Here is a 15,987-nt window from a genome sequence, read left to right as displayed (position 1 = left end):
GGTGGTGCGGTGCCCATGGCTCATTGCGGGGCGCAGATCGTACCATCTGCGCCGGCTCCCCTCCCCATGCACTGCGGAGAATCTTTGCACGGCAATAGCAGCCAGATAATAACAATATTATTAGAGTCTGGACCCAATATATTATAGACATAAAAAAAAAACAAAAAAAAAACTACCAAACCCACCATGTCGGTTGCCTTTGCTTCTGCTCGCCCAAGAGGCAAAGGGGAGGTCACCCAGCAAACTATCCAGAAGGTAAAAAAGCATGCTTTTATACAGACAATTTTAGACATTTATTCCGTCCATGCGCCTGTGGAGGAAGGAGGCTTATTTCTAGGGCGAGGAGGCAAACTCGTGAATTTGCGAGGGCTGCAGAGATGGACAGCTGGAGAGAGAGGTGGGGGAAGGAGGAGGAGGAGGAGGTGGAACAAAGCAAAGGTGTTCAGATCACTGCAAAGAGAGAGCGACAGAAGGACTTGCGGAATAAAATTGGGATGGCACGTTATCTCTGCTGCTCGCAAAGGGGAAAACAGCTGCCAGTAATGCACTGGGAAATGACAATAAAATTTTGCAAATATATTATTTATTTCTGACGGTATGTCAGCTTCTGGCCCTTAAAAAATCCAACCTAAAGAAATGAATTAAAATATAATGCTGAATTTGCAAGGGTTTTCTTTTGTATTTGGATGCAGATTTTTAATCTCACAGAAGACAGAGGGAGCACCAGACACTGGTGGTTTTCATATTCTGTTATTATTTGTGATGTGTTCATTGATGTTTAATGACAAACAAAGGTTTTGAAAGATTTTCTCTGGAGAGGAGATTTCGGTGTGGGTCTCATGTGGAGGGGGTTCCGAGTTGGGAAGTTATTGTTTCCTGTTCCCCAGGACTGACAGCAGGGACTGTGCACACCTGCCCAACAGCCCTTCCTCCCGCGGAAGGTAAGGGGCGGTGAGGAATGTCAATAAAGAACCTGCAGGTTTTTACTTTGACCGCTATTCTCGTTTGTACTTCTACCTTTTTTTTTTTTTTTTTTTGCGTGTTCCCCACCGCACAGGTGTTTGTTCACGCGGAGCTGTGGGGTGCGGTGTGTATGTTCCTTGGGGTCCTTTCGTCAATAACGACTAGTGAGGAAGTGCCAGTGCTAACCCAGCAATTAACCGCTCGGCAGTGGGGTTTGCAGCCAAACCTTTATCTGCTGCCAATTTATGACTTCTAGGGGAAGAAACCTTGGTGGCAGACTGTGACAGAACAAGGAGATTAAGGCAGAACAAACTGCCACAAGAGAGACTGAAAAGATGACTGGAATCTCAGGAGACTGTTTGGAAACTAATCCCATTTTGTGTAGCTCTTGCAGCACATGTGGTATTGTGAACCGATTAATTTTAAATACTGAAATATTTCAGACTCAGTGGGTAAGTTTTTCTCTAATCTCCAGATTGGTTGGTGTTAGGACAGAATTTTATAACTCAGATAGTTTGTAGTGAAACCCATGACTGTATCCACAGACAAAGGGCAGCCGGAGTATCTTCAGTTTGATTTTCAAGCCCTTTCCTTTTTGCATATTCATAAACTTTATGGAAGCTTCAAAACGTTACATCTTTACAAATAATGTGTAAAAACATGTCCCATCTGAGGTACATTTGCTGGCATGTTACTTCAGGACTGCTGATCGATGCTAGGCTCTTGGCAGTGATTTTCTTTTTGACAAGCAGTGATGCTGAGGGAGAGACTTGCAGGCAGGGTAACTGGATGGGTTTATAGTCAAGTCCAGAAATGGGGCAGCGAGAGAAAGAGCAGATGCTGGGCTAGGAACTCAAAAAATCCTCATTAAAGTTAGCTTTTTAGAACACATCCCGATTTTGTTGAAAAAGAATATTCTTATTTGCATTCGTAATATATAAGCAGCTTATTTTTCTTTATTAACTCTATTTTGATAGTCTTTCAATGCTGTTATTATTCCAGAACCAACTATTCCTACAATAGATTTCAGAAGGAGGAAATCTATTGCTTTTGGCAATAGAGCTGTGATGGTGGGGCTTTAAAATAGTTCATCAAATAGCATTTGCAGGACAGTAACCATCAATTTATTCTGTGTAATGGAGATTAGAATTCAGTTCTTTTTTCCTAGTAAGTTAGGAAAAGAGCTATTCCTGATTCCTTTTTCAGTAAGCAAAATGTTCTTCAGCTAATTGTAGAAACAGAGCCCTTTTGGATGAAGATACCTGGACCACTGCTTGGACTCTTGCTGTCGAATACATATCTTAACTGAATGAGAAAATGTTGTCAGTGATATCTGTTGTGGAAACTGAAAAGGATGGGTTTATATTCTTTGCTAATGCTATACACAGAATTTCCACTGACACAAGTGAAAATTCTGTACAACAATGAGTACAGAGCATGAAACAAAGAGCTGCACTGTGAATCAGGCAGGAGTATTTTCTCTTAAAATTACATGCTGCACCCGGGTTGCCATGTGAGCGTAGGCACACATGCAGGAGGAACATGGATTCTTGACTGACACAATTCTGACGTTCCCTGTCAGCGCTGGAGAGAGCAGCCTGCCGACCTGCTGTGGCAGGCCACAGCGACGCCTCTGCTCCTCACACCCTCGCTGAGCTGAGCTTCAGGGGATCACCACGAGTGCCAGCAGCCAGAGCCTCTGATGGACAAGGGCTTCCAGCAAAGTTAAGACCAACTTGCAAATCACAAGCAAGAAGCAGGACAAGCTGAGCCCTCTAAGGCAGTGACTAGCTGGATTGCACATGCATCAAAAAGACTCTTCTGCTCCTTTTCCTATAATCTGTCCCTTTGTGTGCATCGGAATGGGTCAAGAATTTGTTCTCATCAGAACACAAACCTACACAGATTAATTCACATTTAACTCATATGAAAAAAAGGTTATTCTTTCCTGAAGAGCTCTTCTATCCCGATGAAACGTGGTTCAAAGGCCCAATCTTGCATGCACTTAATAGCAGTGGTGCCTACAGATTAAATTATGTGGTGGGGCTTTGCCAGAGGCACATCTAAATTTGTGAATACTGTTGTTATTTTTCCATTAATTCACCTGCAGAAGGCTTGCCACATTCCCAAGTAAGCTTTGGGAAAGAGAAAAACTACTGTATTTGAAATTTGAAAACAAATCAAAGGTTATTTTAAGCTTTTAATTGTATTATAAGTCCATTAAATAAAGGTCAGTCATAATTTTGTCAAGCAGCCCTGATTTTGTTGGAACAAGTCAGTCACTGGAATTTACTGAGTGAAGCTAAGCTAGCAGCCATGCATACATATACATTAACTGATGCTCAACTACTCTGTGTTTTCATTTTAAGTCCTCCCTGTATTAGAACTGAACTACCCCAAAGGACATATTGGGATGTGATTCTCTTAAATGTGGTTTCAGTAGATCCAGTAATGCAAATTTTATTCTTCATCAAGTTCAGTAGTCTGCACACGCTAGTCCTATGCAGGAAAACTAGTAAATTTAAATTGTTTGAAAGTATATTTCTTATTTGAAAGTAGGCATGTTAGTAAAAGCTGAAGTTTTGGGAAGGGTTGGGTGATATTTTTGAATGAAGCAGAGGTATTTCATGGAGTTCTTCTCTTTTAGTGTAAAAATCATTTAAGGAGCAAAAAAGGTAAGTCCATGAATTCTTCTGTGTCAGGTATTTCAACTAACTACTTTAAAAAATAACTGTTCAGAAATAACTGATTTGAAAAGCACAACGTTGTGGCTCAATAAAGTCACATGTAGGTACTTTGTAATATCCCAAGGCAACAAAGTGCACACATCACCACGTACTGCCAAGAAGGGTCAATATGGAGTACCACAAAAACACAGGACTTCAATACGATTCTCATAGTAACGTGTTTTGATCATATTTCTTTTATGCAGATGCTAGATGAAAATCACCACCTAATACAATGTATTATGGATTATCAGAGCAAGGGGAAAACGGCAGAATGTACTCAGTGAGTATTATGAGTTTCGGAGTATGTTAGAAATTTTTGGTGTACTTTTTCTCAAGGACAGAACTATGAACAGTTCTGTTCACGGATCACTGAGAAAAAAGTTGGACTAATTTTTTCTATTTACTTGTATTAAGAAATGTATATTGTTCTTGGGAGATTTTTTTTCTGAGGTATTTGAGTATTTAGAATTTTTTAACAGATAATTTATTAAAATAATTATGAACAATTATGGTTATTGGACCACTTTCTCTATGCAGATTCATTAAAAACAAGTAGAATCAGGTACAAAGTTAATAACACATTTTAATCAGAAGGTAATGAAACGTTAAGGATCACCCATGTGGTTATCTATGGCTCAATCAATATGCATGTAGGCATACCAGTTTGTGTCACTGCTTACAATTCCTAATCTTAAAATATTTTGTGAACTTTAGGGGTTAAGTCTCAGTCAGAAAGAACAGCCAATCTGCCCCATGAAAAGTCAAGTTTTGGGGCCAAACCCAGAAAGCTGTTCTTCAAAAAATTGTCTAAAACAAAACCAGATACCTTTGCTCAAGAAGTCGTGTCACCATTCTGGCTTTATTTTTGCCACTCTTCCCACTTCCCAGCCATTTTCCCCCTATCAGAAGAAAGCTCATGCTAAAACATTTTCTCTTGCCTTCTTGGAGCCCTCCCTGTTTCCAAAAGTTTAACTCTTGACTTTGCTCAGTGGCACAGCTGTTGGTTTGCTTTTGGATGGATCCTGTTCTTTAGGGTGCGCTTTGCCAGTTCATCAAGAACTGTGAAGAAGCAGAAGTGGTTATGGTGGTGCTTACTTGAGCAAACACTGCAGTTAGAGCACTCTTGACAAAAAAAAAATCTTGTTCTTCTCAGCTTGCTGGCTAGGCAAACAGGTTTTGATTTTTGGAGTTCTGGAATTTCATTATTACTAGGACCCTTGTTAAACAGAGGAAGAAAAACTGGCGAATTATTAGAACAGCTGACCGGGTGTCGGTACTCAAAGACTGAAATCCCAGCTTCTCAGTTCACTCAAAGTGCTTTCAGAGGAGAGTGTATTTTACCAATCCCTTCACCCAAGCGTACCCATTTGTTAAAGAGGTGGTGATCCTTGATGAAAAGCATGACAGCACAGATAGAGGTCATTACTGTTGCTATTTATTATGACAGATGAAAAGTGGGGTAATGTAATCTAACTAATCACTTGTAAATATAAAAAAAAAAAAAAAAGAGAAAGGTTTGTCATTTTATGTATTGTTAATGCTTTCCAAATAAACTTTACTCCTTATTCTGTAGATACCAACAAATCTTGCACAGAAACCTGGTTTACTTGGCAACAATAGCAGATTCTAACCAGAATATGCAGTCCCTGCTCCCTGCTGTAAGTACCAGTGCTACCATGAGATACATTTACAGTGCCAGAGGGAGGTATTCTTTGACTCTGTTACTGATCACTGTCAATAAACCACTTTCAGTATTTTTCTAGCTAAAAGTTTTGAAGGTGTCAAGCAGATCACTAAACAAATCAACAGCTACTTTTACTGTGTTTAAAACACATTGGGACATCTGTATTAATCTCTGTCTTCATGACTCAAGTTCTATATACTATAAATGGGGCAGTGGTACAGATCTGAACAGGCTCCATTTGTTCCAGATTCATTATTCTTTAACTATTCTTACTGTATCCTTTACTCAGGAAAAAAATGCCATTATTTTATCTAATTCAGCATTTGGGCATTGGTTTGTCTTTAAACATTGTGTTATTCTTGTTAAACAGATTGATTTTGGAGTTATTACACATAACACAAAATATGGCATAGCTTTATGATTGACAAAGGTCCATTTGTCAACACACTTCTGTGTCGTCTTTGGTAATGCATATCCCCTCAGCAGTTATGTTCTGACCAGCACAAAATTAAAATAATGTAACTACGGAGGAATGGGCACAGAAGCCAGACCCTACTATAAGCACAATTTTAAGATCTTCACTGTGCTGCCTGCCGACTTCTCTGTATTATGCTGAATGTCATTCACAAATAGTACTCAAACGAAGAAAGGTTTATACAAGAAAGCCCAAAAAGTGAAGGAAGCACATATTTAGCTGAGGCAGTTTTTAGGCATTGCCAGGCTAATTTGGGGGTTATTATTTTTCTAATTAAAACCTAACAAAAAATTTGCTTCTCCTCCTTGTTATTTGCAGCCACCAACGCAAAACATAAACTTGGGCCCAGGAGGAATGACTCAGAGTGCATCCAACCAATCTCTCCATTCACAGAGCAATCTCAGCGATGCCATTGGGACGGGCCTTCCTCCTTCCTCCCTCATGCAGAGTCAGATTAGCAATGGTGAGCTTCGGTCCCCTTTGTGCTGCTTTGCGGTTGCTTGGCAACAAAATCATTAATGCAGAATATACTTACAGAGCTGTAAAAGACTTCTTCTAACTCACCTTTCAGGCATATGGGGATTTCAGGCACATGCTGAAATCATCACAAAATGGCTACACTCAGTGATGATGTTGGCTTCTGCAAAGACTACTCTGCTTTGTATTTCTATAGGGGAAATTAAAAACATTTTTTTTTAAATGCATAATGAAAATCACCAAGAAAAGATGAATCCAAGTTTTGAGTAAGAAAAATGATGTATTGTGGTATTTTTCTCTTCAAAGTGGTGGGGTTGGCCACAGTGAAATGGAATTGCTTGCATGACTAACCACACAACCAAGCCTTTAGATTGCAAAGACCTTCCGGGATACATGCCTTCTTAAAAATAATTTGGTGTTGCATCAGTCTTTGTCCTTTACAGAAGCTTGCGGAGATTGTGCTACATAGCCAAAGAGTTTGCACAGACAATTCATATGAATAAGATAATATACTATGTCTATTTGTTGTTTTTTTTCAAGCAACTAAAAAGAAACTAATTGAAAGACAAAAATTTTGGTTTTTACTCTGCATTTTATAGTATGAATAATCTGTTTATTTATTTTGTAGTTCATATTTATTTAGTCAGTTCTTGTTTCTGTGTGTCTTTCCCAGAGTGACAGAGAGAAAAAACAATTCCTATAAATAGAAGTATCTGATTGTAAAATCACAGACCTTGGCAGGGGGACTCAAGAGCAGATGCAAGCCATGAAATTACTTCTGACTTTTTAAAAACCTTTTTGTGGTCAAGCTGATAGTACCTTTTAAACTAAGGGATGAGGGACCTACTTTAAACAGTTACAGCTTGTGAAGTGAACTTCTTAAGTTTATCTGGACCTTCTTTTTGCAAAATTGATTGCCTAATATTATAAAAGACAGTCAAAATATTGTTTTGTGTTACTAAGAATCTACATTTGCCAGTGTTTGTTGCTGGTTTTTCTCATTTGCCCCCCACCCTGCAGTTCTTTATAGTAATATAAATGATGATTGAAAGAACCAGACTGACAGTCCTGAAGACTTAGTTATCTGCAGACCAGAAGCAGCCAGGGCAGCAACAGTGCAAGTTTACCTCACATTGCCCCAACCCAGTACTAAAACCCAGCCTGAGTTGTTGGGGTCTCACGGTAGCCTACTCTCTGCCCGGTCACTGAGACTCTGTCACCTGGGCAGTGACAGATATTTTATCATGAAAATACCAGTCCAGTGGAAACCAGACTGAGGACACAGCTACACTTCAAAACCAAGGTGACTGAGAATGCAGTAGCTTGCTTTTTCCGAGTAGCCTAACGTCAGCAGTGATGGCATGTGCTCTGCCGCTAGTGCCGACGGCATGTGCTCTGCCGCTAGTGCCCGCTATGAGAATAGGACCCTCACAGCCTTGGGGACACTCCCCATGGTTGCCACTCCCTACTGCTACTGTCCCCGTGCCAGCTAGAATCAAGTTAGCACAATGATGCCATATGACACAACTTTCTTGATGTGTAGATAGACTTTGAGAAATTATTTCACATCAGTCAACAATTGTTGGACAGCATTTTTTGGAAATTAGGAATAAGTATGCACAAACAAATCAAATATATGGGCTCTAGTACTTGGGGAAATTTCTCATCTAATTGCAATAGATGTGAAAGTCTGTAATGAACAGGTACAGCATCATAAAAGAGGGAAGAGGACATAGAAGCTACTACATTTTATTCTTTATCGTCCTCAGTCAGGACAATAATTCCCTACATACATGATAAGTCTCAGCAGTGGCAGCTAGGTCAATTGGAATGCTAATTCTGTTGAGGTGGACAAGTTAAAAAACAACCCACTGAGATTTCAAGTAATCCACCAGCCACAAGTCATGACATAGCCCTGCAGGCAAACCCATTAGATTCAATAAACCAACTACTAAAACTCAGCTGCCTCTGCACAGAATTGGGCCCAACTGAGAATTTTAACTGTTCAGAAATAATGAAAGAGGCCTTTCAAACAAAAACCCAACTGCCTTAGATTAATGAAAGCATGAAAGAGGTTCAATGCTTTGTATTTATCTTCTTCGTTTACTGTTTTTATTTAAACACTTTGGTCATGCTTTTATATTTTCCCTTACCATCACAAATTAGCCAAACCTTTTTTTTTTTCTTTTTCTTTAAAGAAGGCCAAGATGCTCTAAGTTTTCCCCTACAAATAGTGCAAGGGTTACCAACACTTGCTTTACTCTATCTCTCACACGAAGCGTCTGCCAACTCCATTCAAACACCATGTGGTCTTGTGTTGCAATAGTAGAAGTATCAGCTTTACAAGACATAAAAAAACTGGAGCAAAACCCAAGGCTAGATCTCTGTAGTGGTACATTGACCTGGCTCCACTGATTTCAGTAGAGCTGGCTCTCTTTATCTCTTGTTGAAAATGCTGCTTGCATCTCTCTGAGGAAAATACAATAATCTACAGTAAATTTTCTCATTTTGATATCTATCAATACCATTAAGAGTAATTAATGAGGTTTGTACTAAGAACATTAGACACATTTCTCAGAGGCTGCAGATACACTTAATAACTGTGAATTAAAATATCATTACTTAAACATTACAACGTAATTCTATCACTTCTAGGGATTCTGCATATTTTCCCTTCTACCTAAATTTAGACTGACAGCAATAGAGCTGAATTTAGATAGACGACAACGCACACTATCACAGTTTAGATAGTAACAATAGACAATGAAAACAACTTTCCAAAACTAATTCATAGAAGTATTTACAGCAACAAACAACAACAACAAAAAAGGACCAGATTGTCCCCAATTTTGGTTATCCAACAGCAATAGAATTTGAAAAAATAAGCATACCAGGTAAGCAGGATGATACTCTCAAACCCAGGATATAATTGGAGCAGTCTGATAGTTACATACCATAATGTTGGAAAGGGAGTATTGTCACAACAGGGATTATGATGGTGTCTTGGAAAATTGATCTTCAAAAAATCTGAGGTCTTCAGGAAAGGGAGAGACAGGCTCATCCTCTGAGGAGGGGTTCTCTTGGTACTTCCTAAGCCTCAGCTAAGAAGTTTAGTTGGTTATAGAGTAACCGAATGGATGCAGCAATGTGCAAAGGGTTTCGCAGCCACTACTGTGCCTTCCCACTGTCACCATCTGTGTGAAGGTGGAAGAGGAGTCAACAGCAGGACAGGAGGAAAAAAAGGACAAATTTCAGAAGGCTGGGATGTTTCCAGAGTCCATGTATTTTCTGAAATATCTGAAATTAATGGCATTGGTTAATTCTGCTGCCTGTGAGGAACTGGTTGTAGGGCATCGCTGGCTGCTGGTTTTGTTCCTCCTCTCCGCAATTCTGTACAGCCTGGATTTGGCTGCCAGGAAGAGGAGGATCACTCTGTGCAGTAGGCAGTTTTACTTTGTCTGTAGATAACAGGGAGTTTTAATGATGAGGATTTTGTTTTGTTTTGCCTTATCATAAGGTATTTTAGAAAGGCCACGAGGGCTTTAATGCTCACTGTACGTTGCCAATAATAGCACAGATTTTCTTGTTGCTCTCTCTAATTTTTCTAGGTCCTAATCACGTGTCTATGCAGCAGTCAGGCCAGAACACTATGCCCACGACCTCTCTGAGTATGACTGTCAGCAGTCATGGAACTGGGCCTGGTTATAGCCATACAGTGCCTGCATCTCAGAATGTGCCAATGCAAGGCCAGGGGTCAATAGGCAATTATGTCTCTCGAACAAACATCAACATGCAGTCTAATCCAGGTAAACTCCCTCTTCCTCCTTCTGGACCAACTTGACTTTTCAGTGACCTCAGAGGTTTACCGCACATGAATTTGTTCTGTAAATATTTTCTGTAGACAGCGACAAACATACAAGAGGAAAAGAGCTGTAAGACATCTGTGAATTTCAAGGTGTCAGGCACCGGTGGAAGTCAGAACAGTTTCAGACTGGCTTTAACTTACATCGACTTGCTGTGATTAGCAATGAGTTGAGGAAAAGAGGGTTAGCTGAAAGTGCAGCAGCACTATTTGATAGCCCCTGGCAGCAAATCCCACAACTGTGGGAGGGATCTGAGAAGCACCTTTATCCAGCTGAAAGAGCCTGCCAAAAAGTATTACACATTTACTGTTTGTACATTACTACCGCATTTTATTGATACTTCAGACTGCTGGCAGGGCATAGAGAGACTAGCAGACAAGTCAGAATTAATCTGTTAAGTTGTAAAAATGTTTGCTACCGAGTATTTAATGGGATGTCCAATGCTTAAGAATTCTTTCTGACAATATGAAATTTAGGGATCAAATAAATCCTAGAATGTCAGTTTATTTAAACTGTATAATCATCAGGTATATAATAAGATGGAAGTAGAGGAAAGAGTTGACTAGTAAAGAAATTAATTAGTCAGGACGTAGAGGTACAAGCACCAGTTCTTATTTCTTTCTTTAATCTTACTGCAATAACAATTACATGAATTTAAGTAATAATAATTAAGGCTAGGTGTAGTTTTAAATGTCTGATTGAAGCAAATGGCAAGAACTGACCATTAATAACATCCTCTCTGGATTACAGTACAGAAGATTTAAAAACAGTAGGAAAACATCTCCCCCTGTGGAAAATTTACAGAATTATCAGGATGCATGTTAGTTGAAGGTTTTAACTTGCTTCCAAAGAGACTAGGGAGAGAACTGTCACATCCTTTTAGAAAACAGTATTTTCCATGTACATTGTAGTCTCCATGATGCACCAGCAAGCAGCAACGTCACATTACAACTCAGCGCAAGGAGGGAGCCAGCATTACCAGGGACAGTCCTCTATTGCCATGATGAGTCAAAGCAACCAAGGCAACAGTATGATGGGTCAGCGACCAATGGGCCCTTACAGAGCTTCACAGCAAGGTAAAATCTATTAAGAGATTATTGATAGAATTATTATTAGATTGATGATATTCAGTCTGTCTTGTGGGGTAGGTAAGTCAACGAAGTTTCCAAGTTATGTGTATGAACAGGGAATCCCGTCTGGGAACACAGGAAATAGCAAATGGTAGAAGTATCATGACAATCAGATAAACTTTAATCTATTTTCAAGATTTATCTACTTAATTATTTCAGCTGTTTAAAAAAATAACTCTTTCAAAAAGGGATCATACCTCTCTAGCGAAAAGATGAACAATTTGTATACAGCTCACTCAAGCCACTGGGAATCTTTTCAATTCTTTCAAATGGTATTGGATCAGCCGTAACATGGCACAGTTAACAAGGAACACATTTCTGCAAAGAAGATAGAGTTTGCCAGCAATTAGTATGAAAAATTAGGCCAAGGAAAGGAAAACACCAGAGGATAACTACCATGCTCTAAGACCTCTCTGGAAAAAGTTCTGAGAGGTAATAAAGCTGCTAGACTAATTCTAACATAAACTGAATTTTGCTAAGAAACAAATGAATACATGAATTAAAATGTATTTAATGCTGTCTTTGTTCTTGAGCATGGACTATATTCCTGTGCTTTCTAATAACACAGATTAGTAGATGAAATGTAGCAATTACTTTCGGTATTGCCACAGAAGTGAGTGGTTTTAGGACATGTTACTGACCGTTGTGTAATTTCAGTTTCAGCCAGCTTTTTCTGAGAATAAAAATGTATTTCCTTTTCCTAGTGAGCAAAACATCTTTGAAACTGCTCTCAACATACATAGCTTGTTCACTTATCCAGATGTAAACACTGTTTTAGTAAAAAAAAAAAAGTAGATAAGAAAAAAAACAGCCCTTAGGAATCCATGGGCTCAGTTTGCTCTCTCTTGTCTTTGCCTCGCAGGTTCCTCGCAGCAGTACATGGGTCAGGAAGAGTATTACAGTGAACAGTACAGTCATGGACAAGGCTCATCAGAACCTATGAATCAGCAATATTATCCAGATGGTAATTCCTCTGAGCCGTAGTCACTGTAATACTGATAAAGTGTAGACCAGCATGACTGCCACATTCAGGGACATGGCAAACCCATTACAATTCATTTCCAAATGTAAATGCTAGAAAATTCTAACCCCAGGGCATGGGAGCCTGGTACAGAAACATACTCATCAGTGCATCCTGCTATCCAAACTGCTTCAGAAAGAGCATCAAGCCAAGTTTGGATTAGTGAACACAAGAGATTTATCCATAGGTGTGACTTTCCTTGCCGTTTATTTGACCTCCTATCTAAGTATTTCCTCTTAGCTTCATCTTTGTGCAAATGTAACTTCATAAAGTATCATTCAACAGTATATCTATAGTTACATCAACAATGTATCTGATAAATCTTTGCAATTCCTTGTAGGACATGGTGATTATGCCTATCAGCAGTCATCCTATACTGAGCAGAGCTATGACAGGTCATTTGATGACTCCACACAACACTATTATGAAGGAGGTAGGAAAGTATATTGCAATCTTTGTAAACCAAAGCTCTAATCCCCTAAAACACTAATGAAATGCTTATGAAAATGTAAAACATGAGCTGCAGTTTCTGCATCACAGCTATTACTTAAGGAAGGTCCGGGAAATAGAAATCAGCTATGTATAGCCTTTTTTATATTAGCACTGTATCAGACTGTGTATATACACAGAATCATGTCAGTAACTGTATTGTGAGGCAGACATGCTGCGCAGCCTTGTGGGATCACTAACAACTTGTGCGTAGCCTCATATTCATTAGAAAAATGACCTTTGGTTGTAGCTGAGCCAGGTGGAATTATAGCTATGGATATTGAACTTTTTTGCAGTAAAAGACTTCCAGGATGTCAGTATCCTCCAGTCCTGCAAAACTGTTTAACAAACATTTTATATAATGCAAATAAAAATGTTTGTATTAAAGTAAAATGTTATGCTGACAAAGGTAAACTAACATGCTGCAGTCAGAAATGGGGTTTAGAGCTGTAAAAAAAATGGCAGCCATAAATGGAAATTTCTCTAAATGGAAATTAACCTACTGGTTAATTCCAGGACAAACTTTTAAAAATCATACTTAATTCACCTTACAAATTGTGAAAAAACAATGGGCTAAATTAAACTATTTGCAAATAACCAATACTATGAGTTTGCAATTCTACCACTAAAAAAACCTCTCAACAGTAGTACATCAGTAATTCAGTGATTCTATTAAGATATCTGAACTCTAAATTAACTGAAAAACTTTAACTTAATTATGATACAGCGAGGTGGAATTTAGGAAAAGCAGTGTTGTCTGTATAGTCTCCATTCATTTTGTTGTTTCAGGAGAATGCAAATGGAATTTCCATCATAGGTATTTCAAAAAATACCAGTAACAAATACCAGTAACAACTAGATAAGTGGTCTTTCTGGGATATATGAATAAACATCATTATCTAGAAGAAAATACAGTGGGAGGGCTTCTTGAGAAACCAGCTGTTTACCCTGGCACCTTTATCTTTGTGATTCTGTGTTTTTCTTCTGAAACACTTCTGGGGTAAAAAAAATCCTTTGGGAAACAGGTTGCTTGTTTGTTTACTGATGTGTATTAATAAATAATTCTCTCCTGTTCAGAAGAACTAAAAATCACTGAAGAAATAAGCATTGTGATGGGCAAAATGCAATCATCTGTTTCTTGTCTATGAGTTCCAGACCAAGGCTCCTTAATGCCTTTGTTTTCCTTATGATTCGCATGTACAGTGAAATACCTGCCTCATGTATAAACAAACTGTTTCAATTTTTCCCTCCTTAGGAAATTCTCAGTACAGCCAGCAGCAGGCAGGATACCAACAGGGAGCTGCACAACAGCAAACATATTCCCAGCAGCAATACCCAAATCAACAGAGTTACCCAGGACAGCAGCAAGGATACGGTAAGAAAACTGTCACTGACCGGTCAAGTGTTTGCAGGAATTCATCCTGACGCCTCCATTCCTAAACTAAAATATGCTGTAAACTATTTCCTTGATTAACCTTGGGCATCCCCATACCAAAACTAGGCAAAGAGCATATCATGAAAAGGAATTCTGGGCAGTAACATACATTAGTATAGCTCTGCATTCCATACTGTTATGTTAGCATCCTGAATCCCTCTCTCTTTTGAAAGAAAGTCAGAAAATACACTTTTGCCTCATGTTGACTTCCTGACAAGTGTTGGTAGGAGGTCTCTGCCTGGATTCTTAGGCCTCCTACACATCTAATAATTCTGCAACTGACATGAAAAAATAACATCAACAGTCCCGAGAATCACTGCTCCCTCACTGAGATTTCTTGCAACATCACAGGGGTTTTATTCTTCGGTAAGGGAAATAGAAGTCCCAAATAAAAGGAGATCAGTATCCCTGTGCAGTTGTGTGTCTGATTTACATGTTTTTTAGAAGTATATATGCAAGAGATTTCTGAGGTTCTGCCTTGTCAGAAGTGCTAATGGTGGCACAGCCAGATTAAATAGGAAGTTAAACGTGCAATTGTTACTAAAATAAAGGGCAGGGAGCTTGCGTATAGGTAATAACTGAGCTCTGCCAATACAGATTTCAGAGAGGCAGATCACTTAAAAGTATGTAAAATCTTCTGAGCAAAGTTTAAAGCCTGAACTGAAGTTGACACTGATGCAACTAGATCATTATTAGTATTAACACTTTGTAGTGTAAAACTAGAGGGGAGGTCTAGGCAAATCTACTCACAGTTCATACTCACAGAGCTCACTTTGTTACCATCATGTTTTACATTATGTTAACCATGAGAACTCCCCCTAGCAAATCAAGTCTTAGTAACAGGTTTCACTGTCTTCTCAGGTCCTGCACAAGGAGCCTCTTCACAGTATTCCAGCTACCAACAGGGACAGGGGCAGCAATATGGGAGTTACAGAGCTTCTCAGACAGGCCCATCCGCTCAGCAACAGAGGCCTTACGGCTATGAGCAGGTAAATCGCCTAAAGCTCTGCTATGAAAAAGCAGATTTAGCTGTTTGCTCCGCGTGTAAATCTATCTGATAATTTGGTGCAGGCATATTGGTGATACTTTAGTGGGTCTTTCAAAATTCATAGACCAAAAGAAATTGTCTAACTCACTGTTTGTAAACCTCTGATATATTATTTCTCTTTTTTATAGGGACAATATGGAAATTACCAGCAATAAAAGAATACGATCCCGTGTCAGATTCCTTTCAATAGTATATCCATCTTTTGAACTGGATGTACAGGCAGTTTTGATTAATCGTGATATGTTGGTTACCCCTTAGCACAAAGCAGCGTCTGTATGTGAACAGTGTTCATTTCATGCTGGATATGAAGCAGTGCACTACTGGTAACAAGACAATGCTTTAATGGTTTGATATTTGGTGCTGTGTATAGTACTGTATGTTGATACGATGCAGAAGTTTTTCATTTACCCTTTCCCCCCCCCACCCTGTGCCCCATTCTTGATGTTTCTAAATAGCTTTAGGATCATTTGATCACAGTTGTGCCCCATTCTGGAAACCAGCCAGGTTGTTCTCCAGTCTGGCTCAATACAAAGCCATTCAGTCCTATCCCAGTCCAGGGAGGTACCCTGTGGTAGGTTATTGATCTTGTTTTAACCGAGTTCATTGAGGATTACCTGCCAGCCTCTGAAATCCACAGCTCTTAACTTTACTTTTTAAGAATAAGGGGATGGAT

General features: G+C 39.1%; 1 protein-coding gene across 1 annotated transcript; it reads left to right on the top strand.

Moving 5' to 3' along the window:
• Positions 1-122: 122 nt before the first annotated feature.
• SS18L1 (synovial sarcoma translocation gene on chromosome 18-like 1) lies at positions 123-15,469 on the top strand. The gene is made up of 11 exons (XM_010083546.1): positions 123-255; positions 3,896-3,972; positions 5,266-5,350; positions 6,170-6,314; positions 9,937-10,134; positions 11,103-11,267; positions 12,184-12,285; positions 12,683-12,775; positions 14,087-14,206; positions 15,128-15,255; positions 15,443-15,469. Exons 1-11 carry the CDS (start codon positions 187-189, stop codon positions 15,467-15,469), a joined length of 1,209 nt encoding a protein of 402 aa, XP_010081848.1. The 5' UTR covers positions 123-186.
• Positions 15,470-15,987: the final 518 nt, after the last annotated feature.

The sequence above is a fragment of the Pterocles gutturalis genome, unplaced genomic scaffold, assembly GCF_000699245.1.
Source record: "Pterocles gutturalis isolate BGI_N339 unplaced genomic scaffold, ASM69924v1 scaffold52310, whole genome shotgun sequence".
In the NCBI taxonomy this organism is placed as follows: Eukaryota; Metazoa; Chordata; class Aves; order Pterocliformes; family Pteroclidae; genus Pterocles; species Pterocles gutturalis.
This window is presented reverse-complemented; position numbering and strand designations above follow the sequence as displayed.

Bases quoted from the DNA above. Each gene is read 5' to 3' on its own strand.
- SS18L1 (XM_010083546.1), top strand. From the start codon at position 187: ATGTCGGTTGCCTTTGCTTCTGCTCGCCCAAGAGGCAAAGGGGAGGTC. The intron at 3,973-5,265 runs GTGAGTATTATG...CTTATTCTGTAG, and splicing joins AAAACGGCAGAATGTACTCA to ATACCAACAAATCTTGCACA. The intron at 12,286-12,682 runs GTAATTCCTCTG...AATTCCTTGTAG, and splicing joins TCAGCAATATTATCCAGATG to GACATGGTGATTATGCCTAT.